Source organism: Pseudophryne corroboree, chromosome 12, assembly GCF_028390025.1.
Source record: "Pseudophryne corroboree isolate aPseCor3 chromosome 12, aPseCor3.hap2, whole genome shotgun sequence".
NCBI classification, from domain to species: domain Eukaryota; kingdom Metazoa; phylum Chordata; class Amphibia; order Anura; family Myobatrachidae; genus Pseudophryne; species Pseudophryne corroboree.
Window position 1 is genome coordinate 90,086,619 of NC_086455.1, and position 20,477 is coordinate 90,107,095.

The window sequence follows — 20,477 nt, forward strand, 5'->3', positions numbered from 1 at the left end:
ATGTTAGAAATCTCCTGGTCACAATACGTGGGCCCATATATGTCCGCTAATGTGTGCTAAGAACTTCAAGTATAATCCATGTTAATTGTGAGGGTTTATCCAAGTTATTTTTACTATCAGTGTTCTTGGTGCTAGTAGTGTGCATCAGCATTTCTCTTCATCCAGCATAGTATTAGAAGCCTCAGCATTATAGCACCTCCTAATATCTTTAGCAATGGGGTGTGCAGTCCAGGCTCCCCCCTTTTTCTGGTTCACAAAGTCAACATGTGAAATGGCAACAGTTCCAGGATGCCGAAGGTTAGGGTTAGGTGACACGAGAGGGTTATGGTAAGGCTACAGGTGGAGGTTATGGTTAGGCTCTGGGGGGGGGGGGGGGGTTAGGCACTATGGGCAGGTCTAGGGGGAAAAATACTCACCGGAATGCTGCTGCATCAGAGGTCTGTGCCAGAAGTGACTGTCACATGGCAGCCAAAACCCAGAAGATGACACTGGAATCGCCACTGCCACCAGGAGAAGGAAAGAACTCACTAGACCACAAGGGACTTTTTGTCAACAGTTCATCATGTCGACATATCAACCAGGTAGACATGATCACTGTCAACATGGTCACTCAACATGCCAAGTATGTAAACATGTCGCATGTCAACAGTGACCCTGTCGACATTCTCATATCGACCTGATGACTGCCGTCAAGTGATACAACACCCAACTGAAACATGTAGCAACTTGTATGTTCCCAACTGTCCTTAGTAGTGTTATGAGAGCTACTTTTCTTTAGAAGACGGTATCATACTCTTATAGTAGCTCAGAACCCGATTAAGACCCCATGAGAAAATCCTAGTTTTCTTCTTTAACATTCGTTTAAAAAAACACACTTAAAAAATGGGATACAGTAATGGGGGCCCTTCCACAGTCATTGGGCCTTAGGCAGAAGTCTAGGTTGCCTAATGGATATCTGGCTCTGGGTGGCTATCTAAAATTAACACTAAGATTTCACCTCATTGGAAGACTCAGCATGCCTCTACTACTCTATATAGAAATATTAAGTAAATGTGCTACTGCTTATTTTGTATTTTTTTCACATTCAATTCAATTGAAATCTTCAATTCAATTCTTCAACTCTTCAATTCTTCAACATGTGTAGAAGTGGAGGAAGTTAAAATACAACTTGCTCCCTGCCCACTGGTCTGCTGGAATGATCTGTTATGGGTTACCCTGTCTCTCTCTCTCTCTTGCTGGGCCAGACCAGGATATATCTATATTTCATTTGGGGTGGTATCGATATACTGGCGTCCGTCATCCCAGCGGTCAGAATCCCGACCACAGGATGCCGGAATGATGGGAGTGGGCTGAGCGCAAAAGCGCCACGCTACGGGCACGCCACGCTATTTATTCTCCCTCCATGTGTGTCATGGACACCCCAAAAGGGAGAATAGGTGCCGGTATCCTGGTGGTCGGGATACAGACGCTGGTATGCTGAGCGCCGGGATACCGACAGCCAGTATATTGAATGCATCCCATTCCATTTATTGTTTACATTTATAGCTGCCTTTTCTTATTTTTGCATTTTATATAATCCTCTCATATCACAAAATCATGGTAACTTGTAATACCCATCTAAAGGCAACTGGTAGAGAGAAACTTACTGTTAATTGACACTCGGAAATCCACAGTTCTTGGAGTAACAGACAGGATTGTAGGCCACTAATACTTTCTAGATTTTGTCCAATCAATGTCAGGTTGATAAGATTCGGGAAGTAAGCGAGCCCCACCATTTTAGGGTAACCAGAGAAAAACATTTCAAGTGTTTTTGTTGCTGGTCCTTCTTTTTTAATCTTCTCATAATTGACACCGTTACACATGCACTGCAAAGCAAAGCACAATCGTTGCAAGTTATAATCAGTGGTCTACGCAATAACACTCATTCTTATTGAAAGATTCATTTTGTGCCCTTCGAAAATAAGTAACATTAGCACTTACTTCTCCAGTACAAAAAAACATAGCATCATCAGGTAATTCTTCCACAGAACTGTGTATGTTCACTAAGGTGTATGGCATTATAGCTATTTCCTATGACGCCATGCTTTATGCCTTTGTTTACATCAAATGTAATAATTATCAATTATTACCTTGAAAGCTACAGTATATCACATTTACATATTACTATCTTACCCATTGTTATGCTGGGTACACACCGAAACGATGGATTGGCTTGCCGCGTCATGGGCCGCCCAACGATTTAGTTAGTGTTCTGCACTAAAGAATTGTGCATACACACTTACCAATCGGTCACCCAAACATGCCTTGCTGCCACATGAACCAAGAATGACATCATTGTCGGCAGTTCCTGTGGCTGGCATATGGGTCAGTCGGTAGCTTGTATACACAGGCAGATGCATCGATATGTTTGCAAGATATATCGGCATCTGCCATGCTGAACAATCGACATGATGTGTCTATGAACGACCTCGTTCACATACATATCAGGCATTTACACGAGTCAACGACATATTGTTCCTTGGCTGTACGAATGATATATCACATACTGTAGTGTGTACCCAGCCTTAGTTAACTATACTGCTAAATAAATCAGAAATGTATTCTAATAGTTTTGCTTCGACACACTTCATAGGTAAGATTTTATAGGGTCATTCATGTACTGTAAAATCTGTGGTCCCGCAATGGTTCTTTATGTACTCAAGTGTGTTAACTTGTCTCCCAAGTGGATTTAAAGATGTTTGACCTCTTGCGCAGCAGGAAATATCCCACTGAATATTCCTCTCTTCACCTTTATGTTACTGAACAAACCCAGTCTGCAAAATAAAATCTCATCTCCTCTCTAGTGTAAAACTGATCCACACTTAGCTACAAATGCCCTAAATGTGTGCAACTCTTACTCTTTCCATTAACAAATACAAAAATAGGATTTTTGGTCATTTACAGTTGAATCCTTTTCTCTTAAGCAGGCTGGGGGACACTGGAAACTGTAGCTTTAAACCCGAGCTTCTTACCCCCTGCTTCCCCAGGATTCCAGTACTTCTTTAAAAAAAAAATAAAAAAAAAGAGTCCAGAAAGGAGTAGCAGTAACCTAGTGAAACTGTTAGAACAATCAAACAAACAGACCAGTAGGGAAAAGACAGTCATGAAGCAACACCTCGCACGACTGAGCATGAGGGAGGGAACGTAGTATCCCCCAGACTGCGCAAGAGAAAAGGATTCAATGGTAAGTGACCAAAAATCCTATTTTCTTTTGCAGAAAGGCTGGAGGACACTGGACCATGGGATGTTCAACAACCGCCTCCAGGGGAGGGAACACTCAGACTGCCTGACCGGAGAACTGTACACCCGTAGTGGGCACGGACGGAGGCAAAAACTTGAAAATGAGTAAATCTGTGGATAGAGGACCAGGTAGCCGCACAACAGACCTGTTCCGACAAAACCCCCGTGTTGTACTGCCCAAGAGGCCGCAACTTCCCTAATGGAAAGCACTGACATCTGTGGTGTATCAGTCACCCTGCACTAAAATGACTCGAGTGATGACAGAGCGGATTTAACATGCAATGGTCTGCTTTGTAGCTAACCAACTACGTGTATGTGCATTGTAAAGAACAAGCAGAGAATCCAAGCAGCGGATAGAAGAAGCTCTGTCCAAGTAAATCTGCAAAGCTCAAACCACTTCTATTAGAACCAGATTATCCCGGTCATGGGAAGAGTCAGAAGGAGTAAAAACCGGGAAGACAATGTCCTGGTTTAAAGTGAAAAGGCAAAACAGCTTTTGCTGGAACATAGGAACCACATGGAGAACCGCACTGTTATCATGGAAAACGAGAAAAGGCAGCTTGCAAGGCAAACCCCCTAACTCACAAACACCCCGTGTTGATGCAATAGCCATAAGGAAGACTAGCTTTCAAGTATGAACTGAAAAAACTTTTGATGATAAAGCTTGTTGGAGAGCAGTTAGGACCATATTAAAATCCCCTGCTGCTACTGGTGGAAAAGACGGTGGTTGAATGTGGACCATGCCCTGTAAAAAGGTTCAAACCTCTGGAAAAAGGGGCCAAACACAGCTGGAAATTAAACTGACAGGGATGAAATTTGTACTTTCAAAGAATGAATCCTTAAACTAGCCATTAATCCCCCCTGAAGGAAGGCTAAGAATTGAGAGAGACAAATCTTGGAGGTAATTCACACCACAAGATGTAGAGTTTCCATGCGTTGTGGTAATTGGGTGACAAACAGGTTTCAATCTCGCAGCACAGTATGGACTATCGAAAAAGAAAAACCTTTGTTTAAAAAAACAGGCAATTAAAGTAAACGGAGGAAGGTCCTCTTGTAGAAACGAGCAGTTGACTGGGTGAAGTGGAAGGTGACACCTGGAACCCACTGGCATTTTGAGAATGTCATCGCATGATGACGTGTGTGGCCAGTCTAGAGCCACTAGGGTTACCGTCACCCCTTGAACCCTAATGCCCTTACGTACCTGAGGCAACATTGGGATCAGTGGAAATAAATACGCTAGAAGAAAAATCCACTGATCTGTCATGGCATCCCACTGTGAAAGTCAGCAGGTCCCTAGATCCTGTACAAAACTTCCAGGAAAGCTAAAAAGATGGCTCTGAGCTTGAGTGCATTGATCGACAGACCTGTTTTCGACGGTGACCAAGGGCTTTTGAGCCAAAGATGTAATGTCACAGTACCCCATGGTAGGAGACTTTTGACAGTGGTCAAAATTACCCACGTTGGCGGGACGTTGACTCATCCATGGCGATGATTGTAAAACAGACACCAATGGAAAGATTGCTGTATGAGACAATGAGAAACTGAGAGGAGAGGGATGCAGAGCATCTTGTCTAATTTCAGAGAATTTTTAACTGTTTTTCCCCTTAGTGGAAAATGGCGTACTGAATGGTCTTGAAGGCAGTGACCACGGTGCCCAACAAGAACAATGAACTAGGCATTGACAGTAACATTGTGATCAAGTTCTGTAGGGTTTGCACTGACAAGATATTAGATGAGGTTTCACGAAGGTTAGGATCCAGCAGCAATCCTGAAGTATTGAACCATGTGATCTAGGTGCCTTTATAACTGTGAAGCTGAATCGACCTTCACAAAGAGATTATGTAAATAAGGTATAATCATGATACATTACTGTCATGATGTTGGTGAAAATTTGCAAAGTTTTTGCTATACCAAATGATAGGGCTTGGAATACAAAATGGAGAAGAGAATGATGACCTACCTAAAACAAAAAATGTGGATATAAGTTTTACTGACATCCATTAATGTCAAAAAGTCGTTTGTCTCCATGCTGTGGATCACTAATCGGGGAGAGTCTTTTTGAAAATGATCCACACACAACCTTCAATATCAGCTGGAATGAGCGGTTTGGCTTCTGAACAAGAAATAAGTTGGAGAAAAAAAAACACAGCTTCTGGTCTAGAATTGGACCTAGAGCAACGACACCGTCCAAGAAGAAAATAAGATTTTACTTACCGATAAATCTATTTCTCATAGTCCGTAGTGGATGCTGGGGACTCCGTCAGGACCATGGGGATTAGCGGCTCCGCAGGAGACAGGGCACAAAAAGTAAGCTTTTAGGATCACATGGTGTGTACTGGCTCCTCCCCCTATGACCCTCCTCCAAGCCTCAGTTAGGTACTGTGCCCGGACGAGCGTACACAATAAGGAAGGATCTTGAATCCCGGGTAAGACTCATACCAGCCACACCAATCACACCGTACAACCTGTGATTTGAACCCAGTTAACAGTATGATAACAACGAAGGAGCCTCTGAAAAGATGGCCCACAACAATAATAACCCGATTTTTGTAACAATAATTATGTACAAGTAATGCAGACAATCCGCACTTGGGATGGGCGCCCAGCATCCACTACGGACTATGAGAAATAGATTTATCGGTAAGTAAAATCTTATTTTCTCTAACGTCCTAGTGGATGCTGGGGACTCCGTCAGGACCATGGGGATTATACCAAAGCTCCCAAACGGGCGGGAGAGTGGGGATGACTCTGCAGCACCGAATGAGAGAACTCCAGGTCCTCCTCAGCCAGGATATCAAATTTGTAGAATTTTACAAACGTGTTCCCGCCTGACCACGTAGCTGCTCGGCAAAGTTGTAAAGCCGAGACCCCTCGGGCAGCCGCCCAAGATGAGCCCACCTTCCTTGTGGAATGGGCATTTACAGATTTTGGCTGTGGCAGGCCTGCCACAGAATGTGCAAGTTGAATTGTACTACAAATCCAACGAGCAATAGTCTGCTTAGAAGCAGGAGCACCCAGCTTTTTGGGTGCATACAATATAAACAGCAAGTCAGACTTTCTGACTCCAGCCGTCCTGGAATTATATATATATATATATATATATATATATATATATATATATATATTTTCAGGGCCCTGACAACGTCTAGCAACTTGGAGTCCTCAAAGTCCCTAGTAGCCGCAGGCACCACAATAGGTTGTTTCAGGTGAAACGCTGACACCACCTTAGGAAGAAACTGGGGACGAGTCCCAGTTCTGCCCCGTCCGAATGGAAAATCAAATATGGGCTTTTGTAAGACAAAGCCGCCAATTCTGACAATCGCCTGGCCGAGGCCAGGGCCAACAGCATGGTCACTTTCCATGTGAGATATTTCAAATCCACAGATTTGAGCGGTTCAAACCAATATGATTTGAGGAATCCCAACACTACTTTGAGATCCCACGGTGCCACTGGAGGCACAAAAGGGGCTGTATATGCAATACTCCCTTGACAAATGTCTGGACTTCAGGAACTGAAGCCAATTCTTTCTGGAAGAAAATCTACAGGGCCGAAACTTGAACCTTAATGGACCCCAATTTGAGGCTCATAGACACTCCTGTTTTCAGGAAGTGCAGAAATCGACCTAGTTGAAATTTCTTCGTGGGGCCTTCCTGGCCTCACCCACGCAACATATTTTCACCACATGTGGTGATAACGTTGTGCGGTCACCTCCTTCCTGGCTTTGACCAGGGTAGGTATGACCTCTTCCGGAATGACTTTTCCCTTAGAATCCGGCGTTCAACCGCCATGCCGTCAAACGCAGCCGCGGTAAGTCTTGGAACAGACATGGTACTTGCTGAAGCAAGTCCCTTCTTAGCTCCTGAGGCCATTAGTCCTCTGTGAGCATTTCTTGAAGTTCCGGGTACCAAGTCCCTCTTGGCCAATCCGGAGCCACGAGTATAGTTCTTACTCCTCTACGTCTTATAATTCTCAATACCTTGGTTATGAGAAGCAGAGGAGGGAACACATACACCGACTGTTACACCCACGGTGTTACCAGGACATCCACAGCTATCGCCTGAAGGTCTCGTGACCTGGCGCAATACCTGTCCCGTTTTTTGTTCGGGCGGGACGCCATCATGTCCACCTTTGGTCTTTCCCAACGGTTCACAATCATGCGGAAAACTTCCCTATGAAGTTCCCACTCTCCTGGGTGGAGGTCGTGCCTGCTGAGGAAGTCTGCTTCCCAGTCGTCCACTCCCGGAATGAACACTGCTGACAGTGCTATCACATGATTTTCCGCCTAGCGAAAAATCCTTGCAGTTTTGCCACTGCCCTCCTGCTTCTTGTGCCGCCCTTTCTGTTTACGTGGGCGACTGCCGTGATGTTATCCCACTGGATCAATACCGGCTGACCTTGAAGCAGAGGTCTTGCTAAGTTTAGAGCATTATAAATTTGCTCTTAGCTCCAGTATATTTATGTGGAGAGAATTCTCCAGACTTGATCACACTCCCTGGAAATTTTTTCCCTGTGTGACTGCTCCCCAGCCTCTCAGGCTGGCCTCCGTGGTCACCAGCATCCAATCCTGAATGCCGAATCTACGGCCCTCTAGAAGATGAGCACTCTGTAATCACCACAGGAGAGACACCCTTGTCCTTGGATATAGGGTTATCCGCTGATGCATCTGAAGATGCGGTCCGGACCATTTGTCCAGCAGATCCCACTGAAGAGTTCTTGCGTGAAATCTGCCGAATGGAATCGCTTCGTAATAAGCCACCATTTTTACCAGGACTCTTGTGCAATGATGCACTGACACTTTTCCGGGTTTTAGGAGGATCCCGATTAGCTCGGATAACTCCCTGGCTTTCTCCTCTGGGAGAAACACCTTTTTCTGGACTGTGTCCAGAATCATCCCTAGGACCAGCAGACGTGTCGTCGGAACAACTGCGGTTTTGGAATATTTAGAATCCACCCGTGTTGTCGTAGAACTACTTGAGATAGTGCTACTCCGACCTCCAACTGTTCTCTGGACCTTGTTCTTATCAGGAGGTCGTCCATTTTCTTTGAAGACGAATCCTCATTTCGGTCATCACCTTGGTAAGGACCCGGGGTGCCTTGGACAATCCAACGGCATCGTCTGAAACTGATAGTGACAGTTCTGTACCACGAACCTGAGATACCCTTGGTGAGAAAGGCAAATTTTGGGACATGGAGGTAAGCATCCCTGATGTCCCGGGACACCATATAGTCCCCTTCTTCCCGGTTCGCTATCACTGCTCTGAGTGACTCCATCTGGATTTGAACCTTTGTAAGTGTTCAAATATTTCAGATTTAGAATAGGTCTCACCTAGCCTTCTGGCTTCAGTACCACAATATAGTGTGGAATAATACCCCTTTCCCTGTTGTAGGAGGGGTAATTTTATTATCACCTGCTGGGAATACAGCTTGTGAATTGTTTTCAATACTGCCTCCCTGTCGGAGGGAGACATTGGTACAGCAGACTACAGGAACCTGCGAGGGGGAAACGTCTCGACATTCCAATCTGTACCCCTTGGATACTACTTGTAGGATCCAGGGGTCCTGTACGGTCTCAGCGTCATGCTGAGAACTTGGTAGAAGCGGTGGAGGGCTTCTGTTCCTGGGAATGGGCTGCCTGCTGCAGTCTTCTTCCCTTTCCTCTATCCCTGGGCAGATATGACTCTTATAGGGACGAAAGGACTGAGGCTGAAAAGACGGTGTCTTTTTCTGCAGAGATGTGACTTAGGGTAAAAAACGGTGGATTTTCCAGCAGTTGCCGTGGCCACCAGGTCCCATGGACCGACCCCAAATAACTCCTCCCCTTTATACGGCAATACATCTTTGTGCCGTTTGGAATCTGCATCACCTGACCACTGTCGTGTCCATAAACATCTTTTTGCAGATATGGACATCGCATTTACTCTTGATGCCAGAGTGCAAATATCCCTCTGCGCATCTCGCATATATAGAAATGCATCCTTTAAATGCTCTATAGTCAATAAAATACTGTCCCTGTCAAGGGTATCAATATTTTTAGTCAGGGAATCCGACCAAGCCACCTCAGCTCTGCACATCCAGGCGGAGGCGATCGCTGGTCGCAGTATAACACCAGCATGTGTGTGTATACTTTTTAGGATATTTTCCAGCCTCCTATCAGCTGGCTCCTTAAGTACGGCCCTATCTGTAGATGGTACCGCCACTTGTTCTGATAAGCATGTGAGCGCCTTATCCACCCTAAGGGGTGTTTCCCAACGCGCCCTAACTTCTGGCGGGAAAGGGTATACCGCCAATAATTTTCTATCGGGGGAAACCCACGCATCATCACACACTTCATTTAATTTATCTGATTCAGGAAAAACTACAGGTAGTTTTTTCACATCCCACATAATACCCTTTTTTGTGGTACTTGTAGTATCAGAAATATGTAACACCTCCTTCATTGCCCTTAACGTGTGGCCCTAAAGGAAAATACGTTTGTTTCTTCACCGTCGACACTGAAATCAGTGTCCGTGTCTGGGTCTGTGTCGACCGACTGAGGTAAATGGGCGTTTTACAGCCCCTGACGGTGTTTGAGACGCCTGGACAGGTACTAATTTGATCGCCGGCCGTCTCATGTCGTCAACCGGCTTGCAGCGTGTTGACATTATCACGTAATTCCATAAATAAGGCATCCATTCCGGTGACATCACCATTACAGGCAATTTGCTCCGCCTCCTCACCAACATTTTCCTCATACCTGTCGACACACACGTACCGACATACAGCACACACATAGGGAATGCTCTGATAGAGGACAGGACCCACTAGCCCTTTGGGGAGACAGAGGGAGAGTTTGCCAGCACACACCAAAACGCTATAATTATACAGGGACAACCTTTATATAAGTGTTCCTCCCTTATAGCATTTAATATATATTTATATCGCCAATTCAGTGCCCCCCCTCTCTGTTTTAACCCTGTTTCTGTAGTGCAGTGCAGGGGAGAGCATGGGAGCCTTCCCACCAGCATTTCTGTGAGGGAAATGGCGCTGTGTGCTGAGGAGAATAGGCCCCGCCCCCTTTTCGGCGGGCTTCTTCTCCGGAGTTTGTGATATCTGGCAGGGGTTAAATACATCCATATAGCCTCAAGGGCTATATGTGATGTATTTTTCGCCATACAGGTATTATACATTGCTGCCCAGGGCGCCCCCCCCCGCGCCCTGCACCCTCCGTGACCGCTGTGTGAAGTGTGCTGACAACAATGGCGCACAGCTGCAGTGCTGTGCGCTACCTGATGAAGACTGAAAGTCTTCTGCCGCCTGGTTCCGGACCTCTTCAATCTTCAGCATCTGCAAGGGGGGTCGGCGGCGCGGCTCCGGGACGAACCCCAGGGCGAGACCTGTGTTCCGACTCCCTCTGGAGCTAATGGTGTCCAGTAGCCTAAGAAGCCAATCCATCCTGCACGCAGGTGAGTTCACTTCTCTCCCCTAAGTCCCTCGTAGCAGTGAGCCTGTTGCCAGCAGGACTCACTGAAAATAAAGAACCAAAAAACTTTTTCTAAGCAACTCTTTAAGAGAGCCACCTAGATTGCACCCTGCTCGGACGGGCACAAAAACCTAACTGAGGCTTGGAGGAGGGTCATAGGGGGAGGAGCCAGTACACACCATGTGATCCTAAAAGCTTACTTTTTGTGCCCCGTCTCCTGCGGAGCCGCTAATCCCCATGGTCCTGACGGAGTCCCCAGCATCCACTAGGACGTTAGAGAAAGAAGGGATAGACTGGTCCAATGCCACCCTATCCTCCGCATCCCGGGAAAAGGTGGTGGCAAAACATCAGTCGCTTATTGCCTGTATCACCCCCTTGATTCCCCTCTTACCCCGGCTCCTCTGCTCCTATGTGCCCTAGTCCACCAGTCAGCTAAGCACAAAAATAAATTTCTTTCACATATCTCTCGTGCAGCTAAATTTCAGCTGGCCAAAGCTTAGAAATAGCCCAATCCTCCAACTCTATCAGGAAATTGTTTTTTGTATAAACAGGAATTGGTTTGTTGTCTAAATGGAATATATACCAAAATGGAATATCGCCAAAAACAAATCAGTGGACACGTTTCATGCAATCTGGCATCCATGGTCCTCATTTCATTGGATCCGGTCAGGATCCCAGCAGTCGAAATACTGACGCCGGAATCCTGACACTGCTCGGAATGCCGGCACCAGCATCCCTAATGAGATCACAATTCCGAAGCTGACATATTGACAGCCGGGATCCCGAATGAGTTATTGCCAGGCCAGGGGAGGTAAACTGCGGAAAGGTTGGGGGGGGGGGAGGAATTAGGATTAGGCTGTTGTGGGGAGGGTTAGGGTTAGGCTGCGGGGAGGGGGGTTAGGTTTAGGCACCCCTGGGGAGGGTTAGGTTTAGGCTGGGGGAGGGGGGAGGAGGTTAACATACTCTGGATTTTAACCATTGGGATGCCGCGGTCAGAATAACTTTATTCCTACCGCCAGCATCTCTGCCCCAACCCCATTTCATAAAATGACTCTACCTCGACTTGAATAAGTGATAGACCTCATACTTAATATCTCTCTGGTCCTTCCCCTCTCTCCTCCAGCCCCCAAACCAACCGAAACGCAACCCCCCCCCCCCCCCTTTCTCAGCTCACTTACTTTATGTGTCTCCTCTTTTCCCTCCATGTCTCCTTTTTCACTTCCTGGCATATTCCTATGTCTCTTCCCCACTACTTTCTATATTGATCTTTACTATTTAACTTTTTTTCTCTATAACTCCTGGCATTTAATTGAATTAAGAGGCCATTAGTTCACCGATATTATGCAGTTCCCTCTTTATTGTTCCCCCACCTGTCTGTTTTATTTTACTCTCCTTCAGGTAGCTATTTCTTACTCAAGAGCCTCCTTGGTCTACTATATTACTCATGAATGTCTTATTATATATGTTTTTTATTCTGTTACTTCTTGTTCTATTTTGTCAACCTGTATTTGTGCTACTCTGTTATAGAAACCCCAATAAAGTATTCATAAAATGCATATGTTCTTCAGGTTTGCACTTTTGCAATTTGTAAATGACATTTTTTAATGATAAAACTGGTGACTGTTCTTGTTCTGTTACACTAAAGAAAGCAACATACTGTCTTTTATTGTTTCGACAATATATGTTCTTTTTGTTGATCTATTATGACTATAAAGCTATTTCACCACTTACGTATGTCTGCATTTATTTACAGCAACTCTCAGTGAAAGCAAATGCAGGGAATCATTAAACTTTAATTAAGTACTCTAATGTTACATCCAATTTTATTTTATATTTTGTAAAGCTTCTTTCAAAGCCTGTAACTATTTGTGCCTTTAGTTTTCATGTAGAATTACCTTTATCTTATTCTAACCAAAGTACAGGAGATGACACTAAAAACATAGATTTTTACCAATTCTTTAATAATTTCTTCTGAGTTCAAGCAGTCTATAGAGACCATTTTTCATAGCATCCGCAATCGATAGTCATGCCAAGTTCCTGAATAAAAGAAGGCACAAAGAGAGAACTCATTATACAGCAGAACAATATATGTTGAAGCAGCAGAGATTTAAGTATCACAAGCAGGCAATATGTTCAGGAAAATGCAAGTGTACTGTATGACGGTTAAAAAAACAACAACAAAAAAGACTAAGCTTTCGCTCTCCTTTTCCGTTAAGTATTTTGAACGACATAAAACAGCTGGAAATTCCCTGAAAGCTATGTGGGAAGTGTCAAGAGCAAATTATGGTCTTTTCATAAAACAGTTGTCTAAACCTCACAAAGAACCAAAGAGTTCTTTATCGTCGACCATATATTTCATGAATGTAGAACGCAACCAAACACAGGTGACTATACTCTAGTACAGTTTACCATCACACTGTGTTTGAGCAGTTCTTTTTGGAATAAAAACATCTCCTTAATAAATGCATAGAGAGTACGTCATGTTACCAATTTGGCAATACCTGTACATGAACGCCAGAAAGTACCCTTAGCGATAAGAGGATACAAACTATGGGGGACATTTTTCATAGATTGGAGAGAGATAAAGTGGAGAGAGTTAAATGCCAACCAAACATCTCCTAACATACCTAATATTTCAAACACAACCTATAACAGAAGCTGTTTGGTCGATATTTTATCTCTCTCCGCTTTATCTCTATCCAAACTTTGATAAATCTCCCCCCATATACAATACCTGGCATAGTTGATAATCAAGGTAATGGATATCACACAGCCAATAAATTCAAGTCAGAATGAATTTGCGGCTGGACTTATAGTAGTTTGATGTTTATTTTGTGTGTTTTTGTTTTGTTTTTTCCCCATGTATTACAAATCCAGATTTTTCATGATTACAAACAGAGATTTCACATGGATTACAATTGCAGATGAAAATTTCCTTTGGATTACAATTCATGACTGCCAGTACATTACATATAAAATGTTATCAGATTAGACAAGATTTTTTATTAATAAAGTGAGGAATGAGAGTATTTCCTCGGTGCCATGGCCCCCACAGCTCAGGTAGTGGATTAGACACCCAGTGATTTTGCACATGAGGATAGGATGGGTAGCGTTTTTTTCCCGTAGAGGGATCAGCCTTGCATTGACCAGCCTTGGACTGGTTACCTAACTGATGGTGTACCCAATGTTTATGGCCTGTTAATACAGGTTGAGTATCCCATATCCAAATATTCCGAAATACGGAATATTCCTAAATACGGACTTTTTTTTAGTGAGAGTGAGATAGTAAAACCTTTGTTTTTTGATGACTCAATGTACAAAAACTTTGTTTAATACACAAAGTTATTAAAAATATTGTATTAAATGACCTTCAGGCTGTGTGCATAATGTGTATATGAAACATCAATGCATTATGTGCTTAGATTTAGGTCCCACCACCATGATATCTCATTATGGTATGCAATTATTCCAAAATACGGAAAAATCCGATATCCAAAATACCTCTGGTCCCAAGCATTTTGGATAAGGGATACTCAACCTGTAGTGGAAAGCAACCTAGTCTGTCTAGCCTAGAGCTGGTTAGCCCTATACCAGGTGCGCTTGATGTCCACCTGGTTTAGTGGGAACAAACCCAGGCTAACATGGGGACTGATTTTTGTTGGGTGGGCACAGTCCCTTATTTTTTTTAAATTATTTTTATTATACAAGCAACTGTTTTATTCTTTTCAAACTCCTTAAAAATGAATGTGTTGTTGAAAACAAAGGGAAACGCTCTATACCACTTGCATACGCAATGCATTTACAAACGCATGCCAATGCGTCCAGTCCATGTCAACTCCATGTGAACCCCATATAAATCTTAATGTACACATGCCTTGCGTCTGATGTATTTTCACATGCGTTTTGCACTTGAATTTTTTGGTGCAAACAGAAATCTACTGGATAAGAGTTTTATGGGGGTATCCTATTAGCTATAAAACAGGGTCTTCATTGCAAATCACGAAAACCCCTTTTCAATTGTTCATTGTGCATCCGTGATAATTCTTCATAGGTTTTACCATAAATTGGCATTCACAACCTCTGAGCAGTTGAAAAGGTGGGGAAAATCCCTACTGTAATGTAAAAATGTGGTGATTTGGTTCAGAAACTTTTTGGGTGAAAAAGTACAAAGTGATGGAATTGGGGTACAAGGTATGGGGCAGGTATATTGGGGGTGATTTATCAGTGGGACAATTGTTTATATGTTTGCAGTTGAGAGTAATCTTTTTTGGGAGGTTTTTTTTCCAAAGTTGCTTAAAATTACACAAATACTGTATATATTTTACCCATTTTTATGTACCCAAATTTAAACTAAGCACTTTCTATTTTTTTGTTTTTCACTTTTAAATGCATATAGCAGCCATTTAACCCAATTTAACTACTACAAATACTTTTATTATGGCCACTAATGAACTACTGCTACCCTATATTAGTTTAGCTTTTTTGAGGGTACAAGTAGATTTCCCCATTTTCCCCTACAAGTTTCAATGGATTTGTTGGCTAGAATTATCGCATGAATCTTATTTTCGCAGTTTTGCAATAGGATAGGTTGAAAAACAGGAGCATGCATACCCGTGAAAAGCCATTTTTTTTGCAGCACTGTTCACGCGATAGGCATGAACAGCTGACCTGCGATAAATTGCAGCATTTTCATGGCTAATAGGATACCTGCCTTATAGTGACATAATACCAATACCAATAATTTATGACATATTTCACACAACTTAAATCTTTGCTGGCTGGAAATTGTCCACATTATTTAAAATAGTATTAATAATAGTGTATCAAATACTCTGGTGTTTCATATACTGCTGCTATCATCTAATTTAAAGGACGTCTTAATATTATATTTGTGATATGAATTTAAGAAAAAACGAGGTTTATGGTAAGAACTTACCTTTGTTAAAACTCTTTCTGCGAGGTACACTGGGCTCCACAAGGATAGACATAGGGGTGTAGAGTAGGATCTTGATCCGAGGCACCAACAGGCTGAAAAGCTTTGACTGATTCCAGAATGCATAGCGCCGCCTCCTCTATAACCCCGCCTCCCTGCACAGGAGCTCAGTTTTTAGTTAACCAGCCCAATGCAGTAGCAGGAAAAGAGACAACAACGGTTAGTAGCCACATACACCACACTCTCCCGACAGGAGAAGTGTCAGCAGCTAATGCCATACCAACCCAAAGAAGCTAAGTGAGTCAGGGAGGGCTCCTTTTGGAGCCCAGTTTACCTCGCAGAAAGAGTTTTAACAAAGGTAAGTTCTTACCATAAAACTCGTTTTCTGCTGCGGGGTACACTGGGCTCCACAAGGATAGACATAGGGGATGTCCTAAAGCAGTTCCTTATGGGAGGGGACGCACTGTAGCGGGCACAAGAACCCTGCGTCCAAAGGAAGCATCCTGGGAAGCGGCAGTATCGAAGGCATAGAACCTTATGAACGTGTTCACAGATGACCACGTAGCCTCCTTGCACAAATGTTCAAGGGTCGCACCACGGCGGGCCGCCCAAGAAGGTCCCACAGACCGAGTAGAATGGGCCGTAATGTGAGCAGGAGCCGAGGAGCCATCCCTCACATAAGCATGTGCAATCACCATTCTAATCCATCTGGCCAAGGTTTGCTTGTGAGCAGGCAAGCCCCGTTTGTGAAATCCAAACAGCACAAAGAGAGAATCAGATTTCCTAATAGAAGCAGTTCTCTTCACAGATACGGAGAGCCCGTACCACATCCAAAGACCTCTCTTTGGAAGACAGAGCAGGAGAAACAAGTGCCGGAACCACAATCTCCTGGTTAAGGTGGAACGAAGAAACCACCTTAGGTAAGTATCCGGGACGAGTCCTAAGAACCGCCCGGTCACGGTGAAATATCAGATATGGGGAACTACAGGACAAGGCACCCAAATCCGACACTCTTCTAGCAGAGGCAATAGCCAGCAGAAACACCACCTTAAGGGAAAGCCACTTAAGATCAGCTGAACCAAGAGGTTCAAATGGAGACTCTTGTAACGCCTCCAAAACCACCGACAAGTCTTAACGAGCCACAGGCAGGACATAGGGAGGTTGGATACGCAACACACCCTGAGTAAAGGTATGCACATCAGGTAAGTTCGCAATTTTTCTCTAAAACCACACCGACAAGGCAGATATTTGAACCTTGAGGGAGGCCAGACGCAGGCCTAAGTCCAGACCCTGCTGAAAAAAAGCCAACAACTTGGCTATACTAAACTTGGAAGCGTCATAATCGTTAGATGCGCACCAAACAAAGTAAGAATGCCAGACCCTATAGTAAATCCGAGCCAAAGCCGGTTTCGGGGCCCACAACATAGTTTGAATGACCGCCTCAGAAAACCCTTTAGCCCTTAAGATGGAAGCTTCAAGAGCCACGCCGTCAAAGACAGCCGGGCTAGGTCCTGGTAGACACAGGGGCCCTGAACGAGGAGGTCTGGGCGTTGTGGAAGTAGAATTGGACGCTCTGACGATAGGCCTTACAGGTCTGAGAACCAGTGCTGCCTGGGCCACGCTGGAGCTATGAGAAGCAGAATTTCTTTTTCTTGCTTGAACTTCCGAATTACCCTGGGCAGGAGTCACACCGGAGGGAACACGTACGGCAGCCGAAACCTCCACGGCACCGCCAGCGCATCCACGAATGCTGATTGAGGATCCCTTGTCCTTGCTCCGTAGACCGGAACCTTGTGATTGTGTCGAGACGCCATCAGATCTACGTCTGGAAGGCCCCACTTTTCCACTAGGAGTTGAAACACTTCTGGATGGAGGCCCCACTCGCCGGCATGTACGTCCTGACGACTGAGAAAGTCCGCTTCCCAATTCAGGACTCCCGGAATGAATATTGCCGATACGGCCGGTAGATGGCGTTCCGCCCAATGTAGAATCCGTGAGACTTCCTTCATTGCCAAATGGCTTCGAGTGCCGCCTTGATGATTTATGTAAGCCACTGTGGTGGCGTTGTCCGACTGTACTTGAACAGGACGGTTCTGAATTAAATGCTGGGCCAGGTTCAATGCATTGAAGACCGCCCCCGCAACTCCAGAATGTTGATTGAGAGGAGGGACTCCTCCTTGGTCCACCGACCCTGAAGGGAGTGTTGCTCCAGCACCGCGCCCCAACCTCTTAGACTGGCATCTGTCGTCAACAGGACCCAGTTGGATATCCAGAAGGGACGGCCCCTGCACAATTGTTGGTCCTGGAGCCACCAGAGCAGCGACAGACGAACCTCCGGAGTCAATGAGATCATGTGAGACCTGATCCGGTGAGGCAGGCCGTCCCACTTGGCTAGAATTAGCCTCTGGAGGGGGCGAGAATGGAATTGAGCATACTCCACCATGTCGAATGCTGAGACCATGAGGCCCAGCACCTGCATTGCCGAATGTATCGACACTTGCGGACAAGAAAGGAAGCAACGAATCCTATCCTGAAGCTTCAGGACTTTCTCCTGAGACAAGAACAACCTCTGGTTGTGGGTGTCCAATAGCGCTCCCAGGTGCACCATGCTCTGAGCAGGGACCAGGGAGGATTTCTTCCAGTTGATGAGCCACCCGTGGGCTTGTACAAACTGGACAGTCATATCCAGATGACGTAGGAGAAGTTCTGGGGAATTTGCCAGGATTAACAAGTCGTCCAGGTACGGCAGTATCCTGACCCCTTGACGGCGGAGTACCACCGTCATCACCGCCATGACTTTGGTGAAGACTCGCGGAGCCGTAGTTAAACCAAAATGTAACGTCCGAAACTGGTAATGGAGGTTGCCAATTGCAAACCTCAGGTATTGCTGATGTGACGCTGCTATAGGAATATGCAGGTAAGCATCCTGTATATCCAGGAAGACCATGTAGTCCCCAGGCTCCAAGGCCAGAACTATAGAGCGAAGGGTTTCCATACGGAAATTGGAAATCTTCACAAACCTGTTCAATGCCTTGAGGTTGAGAATGGGCCAGGAGGACCCATTCGGTTTCGGGACTAGAAATAACGGAGAATAGTACTCCCGGCCCCTCTGCACAAGAGGCACCTGTACTACGACTCCTGTATCCAGGAGGGTCTGTACCACCGAATGTAGAGTATTTGCCTTTGTCTGGTCCAACGGGACGTCTGTCCGGCAAAATCGATGAGGGGGTCGGTTTTTGAAGGCTATGGCATAACCTGAAGTGACGACTTCCCGTACCCAGGCATCTGAAGTGGTCTTCAACCATTCCTGGGTATACCCTAGAAGCCGGCCCCCCACCCTGGGATCCCCCAGGGGGAGGCCCGCCCCGTCATGCGGCAGGCTTATCGGTCTTGGAAGTTGACTTATGGGCTGCCCAGGCTCTTTTGGGCTTTGGCTTACCAGGTTTGGAAGTGCGGGTCTGCTTGTTGTATGCCTGACCTTTTGCTTTACCTGAAGGACGAAAGGGGCGAAAGGAAGTACCTTTAGCCTTTGACACAGAAGGAGTGGTACTTGGCAGACAGGCAGTTTTGGCAGCAGCCAAGTCAGCCCCTATCTTATTTAAGTCATCCCCAAATAGAATATCTCCCTTGAAAGGGAGTACCTCCAGGGTTTTTCTTGAGTCCAGATCCACAGACCAGGATCTCAGCCACAATATCCGGCGAGACAGGACTGACGTAGTAGAGGACTTGGCTGCTAGGATACCGGCATCAGAAGCCGCCTCTTTAATATAGCGAGAAGCTGTGACACTATATGACAAGCATTGTCTAGCATGGTCAGATGAGATTTCAGCTTCTAACTCCAAGGCCCATAATAGCCTCGGCAGCCCATGTTGCTGCTATAGTGGGCCTTTGTGCAGCACCCGTAAGGGTGTAAATCACTTTCAGACAACCCTCGACACGTTTATCCGTAGGCTCTTTTAGAGACGTGATGGTAGTGACCGGCAGATCTGAGGAAACCACCATCCTAGCCACATGTGAGTCTACTGGAGGAGGCGTTTCCCAATTTTTAGACAGCTCTGGCGCGAGGGGATAGCGAGCTAGCATCTTCTTTTGAGGCACAAACTTCTTACCCGGGTTTTCCCAGGGTTCCTGACGTATATCCACTAGGTGGTCAGAGTGAGGTAAAACTTGTTTAACCACCTTCTGACGCTTGAACTTATCTGGTTTTTTAGGAGGGACGGATGGCTCGGGATCATCCGTAATCTGCAAAATCAACTTAATAGCCTCCAAAAGATCAGGAACATCCACATGTGAACTACCCTCCCCATTAGCAGTATCTGTGTCAGAATCTGTGGGGTCAGTGTAAGAGACGTCTTCATCAGACGAGGTGTCAGTGACAGCAGTGGATTGTGAGGAGATAAGAGCTCGCTTAGAGAACGCCTTGGGCTTGGGCGAGCGAGGGTCAGACTTTTTAGTAGTCAGGGACTGGTTCAACTTCTTCAATTGAGCAGATAAATCGTCCGCCCACGGCGGGTTAGCTGCAGGGACCACATACGGTTGTACCGGCATAGGGGGTCCCATAGGGGGTGTTAGTTTATTAACTAGCATATGTAGAAGCGTGGAAAAAGCGGCCCACGGTGGGTCATTATGTACCTCCGTTGCCACAGTCCCACTGGAGGGCAAGGAGCCCCCCAGAACCAGAGCCCACAGCTGCTGCTATATTCTCCTCATAGGGATCTGTGGCTTCAGCAACACCAGCAGTGTGTTCAGCCCCAGAACAGTTACCCTGAGAAGCAGACATGATGTAACTTGCAGTATCAGGTAAC

General features: G+C 45.3%; 1 protein-coding gene across 7 annotated transcripts in view; it reads right to left on the reverse strand.

The window, feature by feature from the left end:
* Positions 1-20,477, reverse strand: part of LRRC9 (leucine rich repeat containing 9) — a 667,090-nt gene that overhangs the window by 528,171 nt on the left and 118,442 nt on the right. For 6 of the 7 annotated variants that reach the window (XM_063947768.1, XM_063947765.1, XM_063947766.1 and 3 more), the window contains 2 exons: positions 12,691-12,776; positions 1,647-1,865 (listed from right to left, as the gene is read on the reverse strand). In XM_063947768.1, the coding sequence (XP_063803838.1) occupies positions 1,647-1,865; positions 12,691-12,738 (267 nt within the window). In that variant the 5' untranslated portion in view covers positions 12,739-12,776. Of the gene's footprint in view, positions 1-1,646; positions 1,866-12,690; positions 12,777-20,477 lie in introns of those variants that run through there. The other variant, XM_063947771.1, reaches the window with a different exon arrangement.